Raw genomic sequence first — 20,854 nt, 5'->3', positions numbered from 1 at the left:
GTATGAATGAAGGCGATGTCTAAAATGATATACTCAACACATGTTATGGAGTGAGCAAAATATAAAATAACATATATCATGCTCAAAGCTGGGCACAATGGAACACGGACCAAATCAAATAAAAGGTGATAAATCAAATTCTCTATTAACCTCCCTGGCGGGAGGCCCGTGCTGGGCACGGGCTCTGCCGCGCAGGAGGATTTCTCAGGCCCTGCTGGGCCGATTTGTATAATTTTTTTTTGCAACACGAAGCTAGCACTTTGGTAGCTGCGTGTGCCCTCTGATCGCCGCCGCTCCGCTCTCGATCGCCGCAATTCACCGCGCCGTGCCGCCCCCCCCCAGACCCCGTGCGCTGGCTGGCCAATCAGTGCCAGGCAGCGCTGAGGGGTGGATCGGGACTCCCTATGACGTCACGACGTCCATGACTTTGGTAACGTCATCCCGCCCCGTCACCATGGCGACGGGGGAAGCCCTTAAGGAAATCCCGTTCTTTGAACGGGATTTCCTGATCAAAGATTGCCAGAGTCGATCGACGCGGGCGAGGGGATGCCGCTGTACAGCGGCTATCATGTAGCGAGTCCTAGGCTCGCTACATGATTTTAAAAAAAATTAAATTAAATAGTGATGCGCTACCCCCTGGCGGTTTCTAATAGACCGCCAGGGGGGTTAAGGCCCCTCGGTTCCATTGTGTCCAGCTTTTTAATCCAAAATGCCTCTCTATATAGCAGTTTTTTAACTCTATCACCCCCTCCTAAATGGGCTAACCTGCTTGATAATTATATATCTCAATTGACTAACATGGTGTTGGGACTGATGAAAATGGTCAGCCACTGCTTGGTCAGTCAAGGATTCCATATTTGCATGCTTATGCGACAACAACCGGTTTTTAATTTTTTTGTGTGGTCTGTCCAAAATATAACAATTTGCATGGGCACTTCAGTGCATAAACAACATAGCTAGAATCACACGTAAAACAATTGTTTATTTTGAATTTAGTGCCTCTGTGGGGGTGTACAATATGATCACCTTTGATCACTGAATTGCAATGAACGCAGTTCATGCACGGAAACGTACCTCTGCGATTAGACCTTGAATGACCTCTAGGGCTAGAATCTGCGTGAACTAAGCGATCACGCAGGTTAGGAGCCCTCTTATAAGGAGATAAGTGGAGGATTTTTAAAGAACCGTATATCAGGGAAACTATCAGAGAGCAAATACCAATGTCTCTTAATTATTTTTGCTATGCAGTCACTCTGTGTATTATATCTAGTGACAAATGGTATTCGCTCCCGGACATCCCCCCTCTGTCTCCTGATCTCCAAACTGCCATCCACCACCTTAGATCTGGCCGCTAGGACCAGATCCCCAGGATAGCCTCTACTGATAAACTTTTGTTGCATTTGATCCATCCTCTGTGTCCTGACCTCATCTTCACCCACAATCCTATGTACCCTTTGAAATTGTCCGATCGGGACGGATCTTCTAGTAGCCCATGGATGGAAACTCTCAACATGTAACAGGGAGTTCACATCCGTGGGCTTAGTATAGAGATCCGTAACCAATCTCTGGTCCTTGCACATAACCAATGTGTCCAAAAAGCTAATTTGTTCATTGGAGCTGTGTACAGTAAGCCTAATGTCTAGGCATTTTGTCATCAGTTGATCAACAAACTCCAAAAGGGTCGAATGTGGCCCCGCCCACACACAAAAAATATAATCTATGTAACGAAACCATTGAACTGCATATCTCTGAAGAAATGTTTATTTATTCAAGTGAGTTTTTTCATAGTCTCCCATATAGATATTTGCGTAGGACGGGGCCACATTCGACCCCATAGCGTTGCCCCTGACCTTCATGTAAAACTGCTCCTCATATTCTGAAGTAATTGAATTTAAGTACAATTTCTAACAAAGAACAAATAAACTGTATCTGCTCTTTGGAATGGTCAGACGCAGTTTCCAACATATAACTAACTGCCTCAAGACCGCTCTCATGCGGTATGGCAGTATATAAACTTTCAACGTCCAGTCACTAGCAGCCACCCATCCTCAATGGGAGGCATATTTTTCAGAATATTCAGAAACATTTGCGTGTCTTTCAGATACGATTTAAGGGAAACTACATATGGTCGAAGGACTTGATCTAAATACTTGGAAATAGGGGCCAGGATCGAGTCCACCCCAGCGACTATCGGTCGACTGGGAGGGTTGTCCAGTCTCTTGTGGATTTTTGGACAAATATATATAACAGGAACAACCGGATAAGGCTGAATCAAAAAATCAGCTAACTTTTCATCAATGACATTTTGGGCCTTAGCTGTAGTCACAGCGTCCAATATCTTCCCCTGAATCTCTGCTGTTGGATCTTATGGTATCGGTCGATAAGTCGTAACATCAGCAAGCTGTCTTAAGACCTCCTTCCGATAATCTTTAGTGTCCATGACCACAATGGCCCCGCCTTTATTGGCGTGTTTAATTGTTATATCTGGATCATTCATCAGCTCCTTCATTGCCAACCTCTCTGTTTTACTGATATTCGGTCGAACATGAATTCCCTCGTAATTGGCTTGTCTCATCAGAGAGTCCACTTCTTCTTGTACTTTTTTAATATAGATATATATCATTTTGGCATGAGGTGGGCTCAAAACTTGCTCTTGGTCCGCAGTGTGGTTCCACGTAAACTAAGGCAATCATATTGTATAGGAGGAGTGCTTTTATCATCAGCTATTCTATGAACTGAGAAAAAATACTTTGATTTAAAGGAATACTATCGATTCACATATTTTTTTCAATTGGCACAGGAATTGTTTGGGAAGTGCTGCTAAGTACATTTTAGTAGCAACTTCTTTGTTTACTGTTAGCAAAATACATTTAAAGTTTACTGACGCCAAAACTGACAGCAGACTGAGCCATGAGGAGAGGGGAAATTCTCCTCACACTTGATCAGTTAACTCTATGTGTAACTCTGTGTGTGACAGAGAAGAGAGCTCCCAACAGCTGCAGCTGCTGTGTCCTGTGTTTCTGACTGAAGTGTCTGAAGAGAGCAGAGGAAATGTAACTAATTGTCACAGCTTTTTCATATTGTTTTTGCTTTCAGAGTTTGATATGTTTGATATTTGCTTTCTGTAGTCTGATATGCAACTCTGGCTGTGCATTGAAGCAGACCCCTCTTCTGCAATTGATTTGTCCCAATATAGCTAATTCCTACCCTCAATAAATTACAGCTTCTGCCTCTGATATTTAACATGAAAAGTAGGAAAATGTTTACACAGCTACTTAGACATTTTAGAACACTTGGGTATCGATAGTATTCCTTTAATGGACCGAAAAAAACGTAGTTCAATATCCACTTCCGATGATACTTGTGACTATGAATATTTCCCATTTAACACTGACCTGCATAGCCCCACCAACCCCTTTCCCAGCCAGGTAAATGGGAATGATATTTGAATGGTGCTTCCAGGCATGCAGGCATTGTTGATTTTCACTAGTAAACTTTGCAAGCTGAGTAATATGGATGCGCCCTTATCAAGTTCCCTCATTCCTCTTTCCTCAGTGCTCCCAAAGTTTGAGATGATAATTGACGCTCCACAATCAATCTCCATAGTGGATGACGTCCTCCCAATTCAATTCCTTGGCAGGTGAGTGACAGGTCCATTAGAAAACTCTTTTTATTTGGCTAGTAAGTTCATGAAATGACACTCTTGAGTTTGATTAACCTCCTTTGCAGTAATCCCGAGCTAGGGTTGGGGCGGAAACCCGCAGCTAAGAGCTGTAATCCCGACCTCTGCTCGGTGTAGCCACCGGAGGCTGTGTGCAGAGTATAGCGCGCAGCAGGCGTTTCTACCTACCTACCTCCCGACAGCGGGAATTTCACTTTAGGGTTGCAGCGCCACCCGGAGGATGGAGGCATAACTGCAGCGCTGGAGCCAGGGAGGTGAATGATTGCTGTGCTGCTGCAGATCTTCCTGGCAGCATGCTTTTTTTCAGGTTTTAGGGTCTGAATGGGTGCAAAAAATTGCAAGGCTTTTAGACCCTAAAATCCATAAAGAATCAACGCCAGGGGGGGTTAAATAATATCATATAGTACTGTACAAAAACTCCTCGGCAATCGGCTCCCCCGGCCGGGAAATGAGATGTAAAGATCTTTATTTTTACTACAGTATTTTAAAGGGCACCTAAAGTGAGTAAAAGATACCAATTTAACTTATCCTGAGGCTTCTTCCAGCCTCCTGAAGTCCTCCTAGTCCCTTCGCCGTCGACCCGTGCTGCTCCGCTCAGCAGCAGTGTCCTTCTGAAAGCTGCCCAATTCAGCCAGTTGTGGGCTACATGCACATGTGTGGCCCCGCCTAACAGAATGCTTCCGCCCAGGGGAGCATGATCAGGAGGCGTGCAACCTCACCCACGCATGCATTGTGACCGTTATTCCGTGCTCCTCTGGCAGAGGTCAGAATGACGGCGAGGGCATAGAAGCATTACAAGGGGCTGGAAGAAGCCCTAGGTAAGTTAAACTGGCATCTTTTATTGCACTTAAGGTTCCCTTTAAAGGAAAACTGTAGTGAACAGAATATGGAGGCTGCCATCTTTATTTCCTTTTAAACAATACCAGTTTTCTGGCAGCCCTGCTGGACTATTTGACTGCAGTAGTGTGTGAAACACACCACAAACAAGCATACAGCTAATCTTGTCAGATCTGACAATAGTGTCAGAAACACCTGATCTGCTGTATGCTTGTTCAGGGGCTGTGGCTAAATGTATTAGAGGCAGAGGATCAGCAGGGCTGCCAGGCAACTGGTATTGCTTAAACACTTCAGCCTTTAGTCACCTTATGCATCCGAGCAATTTTCACCTCCCATTCACTCGCCAATAACTTTATCATTACTTATCACAATGTTGTTGTTTTTTCCGCCACCAATTAGGCTTTCTTTGGGTGGTACATTTTGCTAAGAATTAGTTTTTTCTAAATGCATTTTAACAGGAATATTAAGAAAAAAATTGAAAAAAAATCATTATTTCTCCGTTTTCAGCCATTATAGCTTTAAAATAATACGTACTACCATAATTATAACCCATGTATCTTATTTGCCAAATTGACCCCTTTATTACACAATTTAAATTATGTCCCTATCACAATGTCAATCACTATTTACAAGCTTATAATTTAAAAAATATTAGTTATATACCCTCTCCACATGCATAATAAAAAAAGTTAAGACCCTTAGGTAAATATTTGTTTTTGTTTTTTTATTTAAATTATAGTCATTTTTTTATTTGGGTATTTTTTGGGTGTGGGAGGTAAACCGTTAATTTTAAATGTAATGTATTGTGACTATTTGTAATATAAATGAATGTGCATGTAATTTTACTAATTGTCCACAAGATGGCCACAGTGAGATTTTTGTTACTCTATCCTGTAGGAACTACATAGAGGACGTGATTTATTTTTTTTTTCAGAAAAACCGTGGCCTCTGAAAAGAAGCAGTCTGTTTTTCTACTGGGTACTTAGATCGATATTCCAATTCATTGATCCCTGGGCTACTGGGGGGGGAGGGGTCATGTCCAAAAGGCCAAAATGGTTAAAAGGAAATAAATATGGCAGCCTCCATATCCCTCTCATTAGTTGTCCTTTAACCACTTCACTACCCAGGTAATTTTCACAGTTCAGCTCAGCTCTGATTACTTTGACAATAACTTTATTAATAATTATCACAACAAAATCTTCTATATATTTTAGAGGCAGTGTGGATGAATTCCCTGGTGGTGGGAGCGTCGGGCTCACCTGTACTCTCCCTCTTGGTGTTACATGGGGACTTTGGGGGTCTCGGGCTGTGGCAAAGCTCAGGGCCTCGGGTATACCGCTCGCTAGCTTCAGGAGTCCCCTATAATTTATTAGATCCAATGGCTGCAACAAATTTAGCTAGCACTAGGCTAGCTAGTATAGGTGGCCAGCATCCCCCGATCCAGCCACTTATACATTACCCAGCCTGGTTCAGGGCTGGATTACCGACCAGGAAAACAAAGCAGTAGCTTGGGGCCCCAATCAGAGTCTAAGGGCCCCATAATCCAACCAATTAGCCAGCATCTTACTTTCTATCAACTGTTCCCTGGCTGGAGCCCCTCCATGCCACAACTCTTCTCTGCCCTCTGCTGACTCTGCAGCAGCATGTCATCCAGCCCAGAATAAGCGGGCAAGCGGTTGCTATGGTGATGGGGCGATGTGCCAGCCCCGCTCCCTCCAGCCCAGCCTGTGCAATCAGGCGTAGACTGATGTCAGCCACGTTGAGTCCACTGACGTGACGCACGCTGACTGCACAGGCTGGGCTGGAGTGAGCAGGGCTGTCACGTGGCCCCATCACCATAGTAACAGGTCTGCTTGCTCGCTCGTTCATCTGGGCATGATGAAATGCTGCTGCAGAGTCAGCAGAGTGCAGAGAGGAGTTGCGGCACGGAGGGGCTCCAGCCAGGGAGCTGCTGATAGAAAGTAAGTTGCTGGCACCTTGGTTTGCTGCATGTCGATGGGAACAGGGGCAGGCGGGGGGCAACAATCTCTAAGTCCGCTTAGGGCCCCATTCGGCCTTAATCCAGCTCTGGCCTGGTTCCATCGATCGCTGCAGCCTCCCCGCACACCTCTGGTCTTCTCTATGGGGAGGATCGTGACTGCGCATGACGTCATGTCATGTACGATCCACCCCATAGAGAAGACTGGAGCTGTGCGGGGAGGATGCGCCGATCGCTGGAACCAGGCTGGGTAATGTATAAGCGGCTGGATCGGGGGCGATCGTGGAGTGCTGGCCACCGATACCAGCTAGCCTAGTGCTAGCTAAAGCTGTTGCAGCCATTGGATCTAGTAAATTAAGCATGGGGACTCAGGCTAGCAAAACCTCCTGAGCGGCATAATGCTCAGGTTAAACCTCCTTCCATAATGGTGAGATTTCCCTGCAGTAGTATGTGTCTCCTCTCCGTCCACAATGGTGAGATTTCCTGTCTGTGGTTTGTGTCTCCTCCCCTCCTACAATGGTGAGATTTCCTGTCTGTGGTTTGTGTCTCCTCCCCTGTCACAATGGTGAGATTTCTTGTCTGTGGTTTGTGTCTCCTCTCCGTCCACGATGATGAGATTTCCTGTCTGTGGTTTGTGTCTCCTCCCCTCCTACAATGGTGAGATTTCCTGTCTGTGGTTTGTGTCTCCTCCCCTCTCACAATGGTGAGATTTTTTGTCTGTGGTTTGTGTCTCCTCATCGTCCACAATGGTGAGATTTCCTGTCTGCCGTTTGTGTCTCCTCCCCTCCTACAATGGTGAGATTTCCCTGCAGTAGTATGTGTCTCCTCTCCATCCACAATGGTGAGATTTCCTGTCTGTAGTTTGTGTCTCCTCCCCTCCTACAATGGTGAGATTTCCTGTCTGTGGTTTGTGTCTCCTCCCCTCTCACAATGGTGAGATTTCTTGTCTGTGGTTTGTGTCTCCTCTCTGTCCACAATGATGAGATTTCCTGTCTGTGGTTTGTGTCTCCTCCCCTCCTACAATAGTGAGATTTCCTGTCTGTGGTTTGTGTCTCCTCCCCTCTCACAATGGTGAGATTTCTTGTCTGTGGTTTGTGTCTCCTCTCCATCCACAATGGTGAGATTTCCTGTCTGCCGTTTGTGTCTCCTCCCCTCTCACAATGGTGAGATTTCCTGTCCGTGGTTTGTGTCTCCTCCCCTCTCACAATGGTGAGATTTCTTGTCTGTGGTTTGTGTCTCCTCTCCGTCCACAATGGTGAGATTTCCTGTCCGTGGTTTGTGTCTCCTCCCCTCTCACAATGGTGAGATTTCCCTGCAGTAGTATGTGTCTCCTCCCCTCTCACAATGGTGAGATTTCCTGTCCGTGGTTTGTGTCTCCTCTCCGTCCACAATGGTGAGATTTTCTGTCTGCGGTTTGTGTCTCCTCCCCTCCTACAATGGTGAGATTTTCTGTCCGTGGTTTGTGTCTCCTCTCCGTCCACAATGGTGAGATTTCCTGTCTGTGGTTTGTGTCTCCTCTCCGTCCACGATGATGAGATTTCCTGTCTGTGGTTTGTGTCTCCTCCCCTCTCACAATGGTGAGATTTCTTGTCTGTGGTTTGTGTCTCCTCTCCATCCACAATGGTGAGATTTCCTGTCTGCCGTTTGTGTCTCCTCCCCTCTCACAATGGTGAGATTTCCTGTCCGTGCTTTGTGTCTCCTCCCCTCTCACAATGGTGAGATTTCTTGTCTGTGGTTTGTGTCTCCTCTCCGTCCACAATGGTGAGATTTCCTGTCCGTGGTTTGTGTCTCCTCCCCTCTCACAATGGTGAGATTTCCCTGCAGTAGTATGTGTCTCCTCCCCTCTCACAATGGTGAGATTTCCTGTCCGTGGTTTGTGTCTCCTCCCCTCTCACAATGGTGAGATTTCCCTGCAGTAGTATGTGTCTCCTCCCCTCTCACAATGGTGAGATTTCCTGTCCGTGGTTTGTGTCTCCTCTCCGTCCACAATGGTGAGATTTCCTGTCCGTGGTTTGTGTCTCCTCTCCGTCCACAATGGTGAGATTTCCTGTCTGTGGTTTGTGTCTCCTCCCCTCCCACAATGGTGAGATTTCCTGTCCGTGGTTTGTGTCTCCTCTCTGTCCCCAATGGTGAGATTTCCTGTCTGTGGTTTGTGTCTCCTCTCCATCCACAAACTACTGCCAGGAAATTTCACCATCCTGGGTGGAGACACAAAGCACATAGCAGCTATGCAAACGCCGGGAACTAGAATTCAGAAATCAGTTTGTTTGTTTTTTCTAATAAAACTGTTTCACGTATTCTATGTGCTGTGTCTTCTACAGATATACCTACGGACAGCCTGTGCATGGGAATGTGAGCCTTAAAGTGTGCCAGACGAAGAGACCAAGGTACAGTTGGGCCCGCCTGCGCTCTGAAGAGGGCGATCTATTAAAAGATGTGTGTCACAATGAGGTCAGCAGGGTAAGTCTTAATTTTTGGTTGGAACGTGTTACGGTCCGGCACCGGTGATAAATTATCACACCTACGCCCATATGCAATTATGGTTTTCTCCTAGGAGATAATTTTTCATTTTGTATGTAAAACTATTTTTCATTACTTTTTGATTGAAAACGTGCCAAAAAGTAGTGAAAAGGTACTATCAAAATAGGGAACCTGACGACGGCGAAGGCCGAAACCGGTCGGAACGGTAACTGGAGACTGGGCAAATGTACAAGAGACCGTGAGACTATTTTTGTGTATTGGATACACTATATGCTTATTACTACTAAGGGTCCCTGTTAACCTCCTGAGCGGTATGGACGAGCTCAGCTCGTCCATCACCGCCGGAGGCTGCCGCTCAGGCCCTGCTGGGCCGATTTTTATCAAATAAAGTGCAGCACACGCAGCCGGCACTTTGCCAGCCGCGTGTGCTGCCTGATCGCCGCCGCTCTGCGGCGATTCGCCGCGAGCAGCGGCGAAAGAGGGCCCCCCTAGCCGCCTGAGCCCTGCGCAGCCGGAACAAAAAGTTCCGGCCAGCGCTAAGGGCTGGATCGGAGGCGGCTGACGTCAGGACGTCGGCTGACGTCCATGACGTCACTCCGCTCGTCGCCATGGCGACGATCTAAGCAAAACAAGGAAGGCCGCTCATTGCGGCCTTCCTTGTTTATTATGGGCGCCGGAGGCGATCGGAAGAACGCCTCCGGAGCGCCCTCTAGTGGGCTTTCATGCAGCCAACTTTCAGTTGGCTGCATGAAATAGTTTTTTTTTAATTAAAAAAAAACCCTCCCGCAGCCTCCCTGGCGATCTCAATAGAACGCCGAGGAGGTTAAAAGGACCCCTAAAGTAAGATATTGTATATGTGGTATTGTCTGGATTTTTATTAAAAATTGTGATTTTAAGGACAGTAAGTGACCTATTGATTTTATCCTTGGTGATGGTCACTGTCTGAGAATATACACTGTGGTGTGACTGCAGATACCATTGTGATCACCTAGCGCTGTGGATATATGATTGATTTGGCTTCATGATCTTCAGAAACCTGCTAGATTTCATGTGTGCTTGCATGAGCTCACTGGCTCCAGTCTGCTGATCACCTGACACCTACCGGATAAACAATAATTAGCACAAATGTCATCTTCGTGTTTACCATTTATCTGCATCAGTGTTTTACTTCAGCTTACATCTGGAAATATGCCTGAAGAAGGGGACTAGATCCCAGAAAGCTTGCATCATTTAACTCTAATAGTTAGCCATTAAAAGGTATTATTTTTTTTACAAAACGTTGTTTTTTTTCCCTACCTATACTATTATATACGAAATCAATTACGATTTCCCCTGAAATTTCTCGATTGAAATTTTGCATATTTCGCATATGCAAAATTTCAACCTTTCACTGTAGACCATAGACGCTCAAATCGGTTAGGTGATTTATTAAGTCTAAATAACCATACACCGGTCATTCTTTCCTCCTGTGTAGTCTACTCCTCAATCTCTAAGGGCCCTTTTCCACCAGCGCGTTTGCGCTGGCTGAATCGCAAAAACGCAAACCGCTAGCGATTTTACAATCGCTACGGTTTGCTTTTTAACATAGGAATCGCGGTAGGTCATTTCCACTACCGCGATTCGTTTTTTACTTGATCGCGATCGCGCCGTGGAGCGACTTTTGCCGCGATTTTGCTATGCAGTGCATAGCATAGCAAAATTGCGTCCGCGAACGTCGGGGAATCGCCGCTAATTGCGATTCAGCAATCGCTAGCGTTCAGCGTGAACGCTAGCGATTGCTAGTGGAAAAGGGCCCTTACACCTCTCCTGTGTCCCATTTGTCCACTGTGATAGCTGTAATTCTCAGTCCTCCATTTAAAAAATGGCCATTACCCCCTAACAGCTTCCTGGTCAGCACACTGTTTAACTGAAATATCACCCACTTGAGCCATAGGGAATCATGGACATTACCTGGCACATGCAGTTGTCCGCTCAGCTATAACTGACAGCAACTGATATATAACTGACAGCAACTGTGTCAGTTCTGACAATCTTGTCAGAACTGGAAGGGATCACTGTAAGAAGGAAATAGTGAGCTTCTGAGAGGAATGGAAGGCGAGGTAAGTATGTAATAATCATTTGCAGCTACAGCATGTGTTTATTTTAAATAATTTTACTCAGTTCAGGTTCCCTTTCAATCAGTAATACAAGGTGTTCATTGTAGTCATCTTGGTTACAGCAAAACAGAAAATGTGAATATAATTTGCAGATCTTGATGTAGCGGCTTGGCAACCATAAGGAAGCACAAATAAGCTGAGCTAAGCCAGACATTAGGAAGATGCCATGCGAAGTAACAGGGACGTAACTAGTCTCAATAGGGCCCCCTGCAAAAATGAAAGCATGGGGCCCCCTTGGTCCCTTAACCCATGGGTCATGTGATCGGGAGCCAGCGAATGGCAGCAGAGAGTGTTCTGCTGCGATGCATCATCTGGAAGCAGGAAAAAATTAAATTGCACATGCTCCTGCACACAGTTTTTGTGAGCGAACAGGGAGGTTTTTTTTGCTAACTGGCAGCACTTACGGTTGAGGAGAGGGAGGAGGAGGGGCCCCTCCTCCTCCCTCTCCTCAACCGTGACATGCACAGAATGCTCACCGCGACAGGAGCGTGATGAGGATGCGCACGGCCGCACATGCGAAGTGGCCCATCGACTCGCCAGTTGGCCGGCCGAAAGAGGGTCACGGCAGGGGGTTGGGCTGGAGGAACAGTTAGACAGCGCGGGCACAGGGTAGCTAAAGAGGGGATAGTAGAAGCCCCAGGTAAGTTTTATCTCTTCACTTTAAACTAATACTGGTAGATGCCATTATCTATGGGGTACAACCTCTTTCCGTCATGTGACCTAAAGGGAGGAGATGCTATATGTTTGCAAACTGAGCATCTGTTTTAAGGTACAAATTTGAAGGATACATCACAAAGACATAATAATATCGGAAATACAAGTACAGAGTACAGTGCAGATTATTATTTGTCTTTACCAATATCCTCTACCTGACCTATTATATGGAAATGTTCCTCCTAGATTGACCAGAGCGGCAAATCACAGCATGTGTTGGATCTGGGGAAATTTAACATTCGCAGCTCTGACTACAACAGAGAGCTGAAAGTGGAAGCAACGCTGGAGGAAGAGGGGACAGGTGAGCTTATTTCTCTTTATATTACTAAACTGTACATATGTGTCCATTTGTTTTTCATTTGTGTTTGAATATTGAAACGTTTAAAACCAGTCCAGTAGTCTGGTTTCAACCCCCCCCCCCCCCCCCTTCCCCTGTACCTGATCCCTATAGTGTTTCCAAATAATATACCATAAAAAATGGCTTACCAGCTGTTGCCAACCCAAGTTAATTATAAGGTTGGCAATATGATACCCCTAGCAACACCAGTTCTGATCTATTTTATCACATACATTCTACTATTGGGGTAACCTAGGCTACAGATCCCTGTAAGTGTTTTTCCATTTTACTTTTTTATACTTGATTTTTACTGAGACCACCTCAAGAAAAGGATATCATATACAGTATCTGTGCAATTGTTGCAACCTTATAACTTGGGCTGGCATCAGCTGTTAAGCCTTCAATTTGTATGGCTTTCGGGAGCACTGCAGTGTTCAAGCATGGGGTGTTTTAACACGACTACTGCACTGGTTTTTGAATATTTCAACGCTTACAAACAGGACTTGTAGATTCCTGTGGACTTCGAAGAAGATGCCTTGCTGTCTCCAGACATTGGCTGTTCTGAAGAATAAAAATTGGAATTATTTTGTAGGAGCCAGATATTTTTCTATCATATAAGTTAAATTCCTGTCTGTTTTTTTGGAAGACTTGGCTAATGTATGTGATGGGCCAGTAGTAGGAAAGTGGATACTTGTAGAGGAGTGAAGTTTAGCACGGTTGCTTTCAAACCTTAAACTATATTGAATTTCATCAAAATGTTGATGGATCAAATTAAAACTAGTGGCGCTTGTAATGGGGCAATTACGATATTGCGCAAAATTTTGCATTACATTTGTGCATTATAATTACACCTGTAATTTTCCAATTATGCATAATTTTGCGTTCTATGCGTTAAAATATAAAATCGAAAATTTCCCCAACAGAATAACGTGTAATTTGCTTAAATTACACCTTTATACTTAATTACGTCTAATGAACTTTATGCAAACAAAATTTCACGTAAATTACGCTTACATGTGTAATTATGGTTAGCAATTACATTTCCATGCATCATTTTTTTTACGCTTATTCTGTAAATTTGACACTACGGTTACGATGCGTAATTGTGAAATATGATGCGTAATTATGCATAGGCGCAATTACTGGCCACCACTATTTAAAACCTCTCTTTGTCAACCAGAAAAACGAGGCATAACTGTGACCACCCTGTGTAAAACGTAATTAAAATGACAAGGATTTTAGCACTGTACATATGCTGTGGCCTGTTCGGATTGAGCAATTTCTCCTGATTCTTTTAGGGGTGAAGTCTAATGCAGTCAGATCTATTAACCTTGAATCACAGCTCACAAAACTGTCATTCAAAGACACAAGATCTTATTTCCAGCCAGGAGCGCCTTACAGAGGAAAGGTAAGAGGACAATGAAGCACAGAACTGCCCCTGTGTTTAAAAGTTTATTACAATGTTCGAAAACTTTGAATAGTATTGTGAATTTCTTATGTTTAACTAGGGCTTGATCAGTTTTAATTGATCAGTCTTCATCCTGCCCCATGACTGCCTATGACTACTTAAACGGGAGCAGTATCTGATGCAGAGCCTGCAGGGTAGCTGTGTAGGGCATTTCTGATGTTTTCCTGAACATTATGGCTGAATCATGTAAAGTTGGTCCCCCTCCTGCAGGAAGTGACATCACTGATCACAAAATGCTGCATGAACACAGCTGATCTGCAATAGCTTACAGCAGGAAGTGACATCACTGGTGAAAAAATGCTGCAGGAACACAGCTGGTCTGCACAGGTTTCCCGCAGACTGTTTTTTTTGTGGGCTCAACAATCATCTCAGACTCTCTGCACTTGCTGTATATGATAGAACTTTTCTGTATTTGCTTATATCCAGAGGCAATGGTGCTATTGCTCTGCTCAAGTGTCCCTAGGGTTAGGGGTTCTGTCGACATTTTGCTATGAGGAACCCATGGTTTTTTGTTACCCTTCTGATGATATCCTCCATTTATGGTGCCCAATTTATCTACTGGGTCACTTTAAAGATTATCAGTACAGCAAGGAATATGGAGGCTCCAGTCCCCAATGTCTCAAAAAAATGATCAGGAAAGTCAGGGATGTTGCAGATTTGTAAACATTTTCCCAGCTACTCATGCACAGTGAGGGCCCGTTTCCACTAGGAGCGGTGCGATGCGGTTACATAGCCACATCACACCGCAGGTGTGCTGAAACACATGCTCGGCAAATTGGGCCCACTGGCTGCATGCCACTGGCAGTAGGTATGCCTGGCACTACTAAAGCCAAAAGACCCGTATGGACACCAAGTATCTATTCCCTAGAATCTGTTTTTGTTGTGAGACATGCAAAACAGCTGGTGAACTCTAGAGATAGGTGGAAAATTCAGCCAACACAATCCTTTAAAGCAGACCTGAACTAAGAACTTCCTCTCTGCTCTAAAAGGTAAGCAACCGCATACTAGCCTTTAAAGAAAAACATCTTTTTTTTTTTTTTTTGCAACTGATACAAATCCTGCAATAAATCTGCGTTGTGACTACTTCCTGCTTTCATTGGAGCAGACTTAAGGCTCATACACACATCATACCATAGTCTTTGGAAAATGAAAGATCACAGACCAATTTTGCCCCATTCCATGTAGACGAATGTCTGTTAAACAAGGTGTGTATGAGAGAGCTCTGTTGGTGGGGAGAAAAGGGGGGGGGGGAATCACTTGTGTGCTGTGTTGTGTGGATCTGCAGCTTAGATTTAAAGCTGCAGTGGCACATTTGACTAAAAATGGCCTTGTCACTAGGGGGGTTTAGCCCTGCAGTCCTCAAGAGGTTAAATTCTCAAATGGTTATTTTTTTCAGAGGAAAAAAAAAATCTTTACTTTTTAGTGCTGTAAGATACAATGTGCCCATTAAACACCCCAGGAAATTGCTTCCTGCATATAAAATTACAAAAAGCAAATGCACACTCCCAGCTAGCTAGCAGGGGTATTACTAGAAATCACTGGGCCCCCCTGCGGATGCATCCCTTGCAGGTTCTATTGTTACGCCCCTACTAGCTAGCACGTTCCTACCTTATATCTGATGACTAGATGCCCTCCGGCCAATCAGGTGCAAGGGTATACACCCTTTGTCTGCCGTATCAAATCTAGCAGGAATTGCATGAATTGCATACGTTTAGCAGCATTCAGGTGGGAGGCTTTGGTTGGACGTAATCGTAGATTGTCACTCAGCAGGGACACCCCGTGCAGGTTACCCCCCACTTGGTCCCCTCCCCAACCACTCGCCTATCAACCGCATCCTGGAAGCTGCAAAAAGATAAATTTAAAACCACAAAACACTGGTTCCCACGACAGTCAGGGGTCCCAGAATCTGCCACAGACCGGGACTCCTAAACTACCATGCAATACCCAGAGGGAGATACAGGTGAGTCCTGGACCTCTCACCACCAGGGGAATCACCCTCACTGCCTCTGAACTGAATGCTGATTGCACCTGATTGGCTGACGGGCGTCTGCTGATCAGATATAAGGTAGGAATGTGCTAGCTAGCTGGGAGTGTGCATTTGCTTTTCGTAATTTTATATGCAGGAAGCAATATCCTGGATTGTTTAATGGGCACAGTATATCCCTTTTTTTTCCAGGTGCCTTTTTGTTCATGTATGCAAGTTGGGGCCATACCAACAGTTGGGGGGGGGGGGGTTGTCTGTAAATAATCAGCATTGGATGTCAAATACTCAGGTACAACACTACAACCAGGTAACCAGCATTTCTTCAGAGGACCATAGAGATGCCTGTGTATGCTGCCTATCAAAACTTTACAAAAAAGATCCAGAGAGGTCTTCTGACAACTGATGTCATAATTTCAAAGTACACAAAAAAAAAATATATTTTTTCAAAAAAATTAAATAACTAATAACTGACCTTGTGTATGTTCTGTACCATATCAGCTGGTTCTGACGGCTCACGATGGGCAACCTCTGAGCTCCAAGAAAATCTATCTTGCTGTATCCCACAAGGATGACGTCACAAAAGAAACTTTTGTCACAGACACCAATGGCGAGGCTGAATTCCAGGTGTCCACAGAGAAATGGGGCAAAGATTCGGTGTCGTTATCGGTGAGTGTCGGGGTGGAAAGGGGAATAAGACCAAGTCCAAGACAAAGCTGTTCTATGGATTTTATGAGAAATTTTTAGAACCTCCGTCTGGTTTTCAGATGCCCTTTGCCCCCCACGTTTAATAGAGAAAGGTATGTTGCACTCCTTAATGGTCTCTTTTAGCCCCCATACTTTCCTAGTGGTTCTGGGTCCCCATGAGCTATCTGGGTATTGTTCTACTGGTCCAACCATACCTCAAAGAGCCATATTAATCCTTGCCATGCACTGATGAGGACCAAAATCCCAAAACAGGATGTCTGCATGTGGGGTTAATGTGGCTCTGTATATTGTATAAGCTATAAGCTGGCTATACACCAGCGGTTCTGGATGTAAGCCTGGCTACAGAGGTAAAAAGAGATAATTTGCATATTCAGAAGGGGTGCATCATGGAAAACCACAGTTGCTCTCTTAAAGCTGAATTATCGCAAGCAAATGCCTTCTGTGTTAAGAACGCAAGTTACACTCAGCTCTGTTTTTTTAATAGGACGGATTTTTGGTCTCTTATAATACCTGGATTACTGTTCAGGTGAAACCTAAATTTGAAAAATAAAATCTAAAAATCTAAAAATAAAGTTTAAAGAGACTCCGTAACAAAAATTGCATCCTGTTTTTTATCATCCTATACGTTCCAAAAGCTATTCTAATGTGTTCTGGCTTACTGCAGCACTTTATACTATCACTGTCTCTGTAATAAATCAATGTATCTTTCCCTTGTCAGACTTGTCAGCCTGTGTCTGGAAGGCTGCCAAGTTCTTCAGTGTTGTGGTTCTGCTATGAACTCCCCCTTCCAGGCCCCTCCATGCACACTGCCTGTGTGTTATTTAGGATTAGAGCAGCTTCTCTCTTCTCTCATCTTTTACAAGCTGGATAAATCGTCCTCTGAGCTGGCTGGGCTTTCACATACTGAGGAATTACAGACAAGGGCAAAGCTGTTTGCTGGAAGAAAAGAGCTGCCTGAAACTTCAGTGCATGAGAGCAGAAGGGGGAAAGAAACACACAAATGATCTCTTGAGATTCAAAAGGAAGGGTGTATACAGCCTGCTTGTGTATGGATGTATTTTCTATGTGTGGACATACTGTACATCAACCTACTTCCTGTTTTGGTGGCCATTTTGTTTGTTTATAAACAAACTTTTTAAAACTTTTTTTAACCACTTTTAATGCGGCGAGGAGCGGCGAAATTGTGTCAGAGGGTAATAGGAGACGTCCCCTAACGCACTGGTATGTTTACTTTTGTGCAATTTTAACAATACCGATTCTCTTTAAGTCTTTAATTACTCAAACTATGTGCCTTTCCCAGTCCCCTCAAATCGATTTTCTCATTGGCAGATTTCTCTAACTTTTTTTGTTCTGGTGACAGCTGAAAATTTTGGGACTCGTCTCATTTCCTGTTCCAGGGCCAGCTGTACCAAGAACTGGAAACAAAGGGAAATCTCTCCATTCGTAGCTATGCATACAAAACACCAGACAGACTTTTTAGCCATTTTCTCAATTGTACGCCAAGCTTTAGTTCATGCCGATTTCTTTCTTTATTTTTTTTAAAGCCCACTCCAGAAAAAAGAAATGATTTTAGTTTTTCATACTGCAGCTCTGACGCCTATTCAGGGGTGAGCAGAATCTATGCCAGTGCGAATTTACGCATCGTAGTTCGCATCTACGCATCGTAGTTCGTAGGTGAAGTTTCAAAAGTATGCTTACAAATGTAAGCGTAGCTTACGCCCACTATGCGTAGTTAACATGTGTATTGCGTAGTGCATTTAAAGGGGGCTTAGATGCTTTCCTTGCATTGAAAGACATCGATGGCTACAATTACTAGGTAATGCCTAATGATGTTGATCCAGGGATTTTATCTGATTGCCATCTGGAGTCGGGAAGGAATTTTTCCCTTTAGGGGCTAATTGGACCATGCCTTGTAAGGGTTTTTTCGCCTTCCTCTGGATCAACAGGGATATGTGAGGGAGCAGGCTGGTGTTGTACTTTATACTGGTTGAACTCGATGGACGTATGTCTTTTTTCAACCAAAATAACTATGTAACTACGAATGCGTTACTCGCGTCTAATTTTCTGCGTGCGATTGTATGCTTCCAAAAGGGGAATGTACGCATAGAAGAGTTCCCGGTATTAGCATTACAAGAGGAATTAATGCGTAAAATTTTCTGGATGCCGGCATAAGCATCCGCATACACTACACTTCGCACTACACGTAATTGCGTATTTTAACGCGTAGTCTACGAAATGCATACGAAGCGAATGTTTGATTTCGTAGCCGTAGTTTGGCAAAGCATAATTGCGTAAAACTACGCGTATTTCCAGCGTAGCGAAGTTGGCTGAATACGACCATCCCTGCTTCTATTCACTTATCCCTGAATATTCTTTGGAGACCTTTTCACATCTTATTAATAAGATACATTTCACCTTTCAACCCCAGTAAGAAATAAAAGTACCGAAGTTGTCCCAAATTAACTAAAGTTTGATATTAAGTAATTTACTTCATGTTTAGTACTTTTCTGGCTGGATTATTATTTTTTACCTTCAGAATACTTTTTTTCAGAACCCAATAAGTTAAAAACTAGTTGAACCAGGGCCAGATGGATTTTAATTTAGTGTGAAAAGGGGACCTAATCTGAGCCATCTTTTCTACATTTCCTTATCTGCGCAGCTTTGTTTTCCTGCTTCTAATTTTCTAAGGTGCCAGGGGCAGGAATATTCCCGATAGAGAGGTAGATTACAAAATTAGGAAAAAAAATGGATGAGGTTAGAATTTTTTTTAATAAAGTTCTGCTTTACAGTCTTTCTCCTTTTTTTTGTGGAAAATGAAGCAGATCCATGACATTGCCCCCCCCCCCCCCCTTACAATCAACACCAAAAGAAATCCTATAATGTTTGATAAGTGCTATGTTTGTGCCCATTTGTGCTGCAAAAAAAGATTGTTGCTGCTTTCACTTCTTTGAAGATAATAGCAATTATTTTTTCCAGACAATTATGTCACTCAACCCCCCATGCCAGCGCATGGAAATAAAACCTGTAAGCTCTGACTCGTGTAGTGTGTTTGTGCCCATTTGTGCTGCAAAGAAAAATTGTTGCTGCTTTCACTTCGGAAAAAATTAATTGCTATTATCTTCAGACAATTATGTCACCCGGCCCCCCATGGCTGGGCATGGAAATGAAACCAGTAAGGACGGGAAGCGTTGTGTTTGTGCTCATTTGTGTTGCGGCAATCATCCATCCATCTTTTATAGTTTATAAGAAATTAAAGTTTGTATACTGGTCAAACACTCTGCCCCCCCCCCCCCCCCCCCAACAGTATACGTCTGGGTGGACTTTTAAACTTTACAAAAACTTTAATATCTCAATCAAGCTACAAAAGATAGACCAATGATTTTTTTGCAGCACAAAAGAGTACAAATGCAGCACTGCCCAACCATACAGGTTTTATGCCCATACGCTGTTGTAGATTAGCTTGGTGGTGATACCATCTGGATACAAGAAAATTGCGATTATCATCAAAATAAATACAGTACACATCTTTTTCCAGCACAAATGGGTACACATCGAGCACTAACCAAACATGATGGAATTTTTATTTGTACCAATTGTGGATTCGGGGAGAAAGTTCTATTAAATTTCTATTTTGATCAGTCAAAATTTTCACCAGTCATTTTTGCATCGAAAATCCTATTTGATTCGAGAGAATTTTCATTAAAAATTGCTGGTATTTTCACGTTTTTTGCGGTTTTCCCAAAAACATGAAAATCTGGATTTATTTATTTTTACCAACTCCTTGCTGTGTATAGCAATGAGAGCCTTAAATATTGATGGAATCACTGCAAAGGCATTTTGCAGGCAATTTAAATCTTTTTTTTTAGAAATTGACCCTTTCTACTGCACTATAGTTAGGCCCAGTGCACACCGAGCGGTTTTTGGAGCGATCCGCCGGCCGCATCCGCCTATAAAAACGCTTGTCTAATGTATTGCAATGGGATGGTGCACACCGGCGGTTTGCGGTTTTTGCCAAGCCGCAAACGCGCCTCCTGCTGCGCGTTTGCGGTTTTCGGAAGCGTTTCGTCCTCAATGTAAAGTATAGGAAAAACGCAAACCGCTCTGAAAAACGCTAGTTCAGAGCGGTTTGCCAGGCATTTTTGTTACAGTAGCTGTTCAGTAACAGCTTTTGCTGTAACAATATGTGTAATCTGCTACACAAAAACGCACGCAAAACCGCTAGGTATGTTTAGAAAACCTCTCTAAACATACCTAGAATCGCTCTGAAATCAGCTCCCAAAACCGCTAGCGTATTGCGGATCTGCTAGCGGTTTTGGTGTGCACTGGGCCTATGGCATGATTCTCTATAGCTGTCAGGCAGGACCACCTTGACTAATCTATCGATATACAGAGACGCCAAAAGGATAAAACTCAGTAAAAAGTTTAAAATATTTAGGTGGTGGTGGTGGACCAACCAACCTAAAACAGACTCGATACTGTCGCTTGAAGTAAAAAACTATTTATTCACATACT

The 20,854-nt window shown here is 43.9% G+C and overlaps 1 protein-coding gene across 8 annotated transcripts in view; it reads left to right on the top strand.

The window, feature by feature from the left end:
* The window catches only part of LOC137533846 (alpha-2-macroglobulin-like protein 1), a 220,453-nt gene that overhangs the window by 24,437 nt on the left and 175,162 nt on the right, over window positions 1-20,854 (top strand). For all 8 annotated transcript variants that reach the window (XM_068255094.1, XM_068255096.1, XM_068255097.1 and 5 more), the window contains exons 8-12: window positions 3,556-3,640; window positions 8,819-8,957; window positions 12,035-12,149; window positions 13,484-13,593; window positions 16,136-16,303. In XM_068255094.1, coding sequence (XP_068111195.1) covers window positions 3,556-3,640; window positions 8,819-8,957; window positions 12,035-12,149; window positions 13,484-13,593; window positions 16,136-16,303 — 617 coding nt within the window. The remainder of the gene's footprint in view (window positions 1-3,555; window positions 3,641-8,818; window positions 8,958-12,034; window positions 12,150-13,483; window positions 13,594-16,135; window positions 16,304-20,854) is intronic.

The sequence above is a fragment of the Hyperolius riggenbachi genome, chromosome 10, assembly GCF_040937935.1.
Source record: "Hyperolius riggenbachi isolate aHypRig1 chromosome 10, aHypRig1.pri, whole genome shotgun sequence".
Classification (NCBI taxonomy): domain Eukaryota; kingdom Metazoa; phylum Chordata; class Amphibia; order Anura; family Hyperoliidae; genus Hyperolius; species Hyperolius riggenbachi.
Note: the sequence above shows the minus strand (reverse complement) of the source record. Positions and strands in the feature narration are given on the sequence as shown.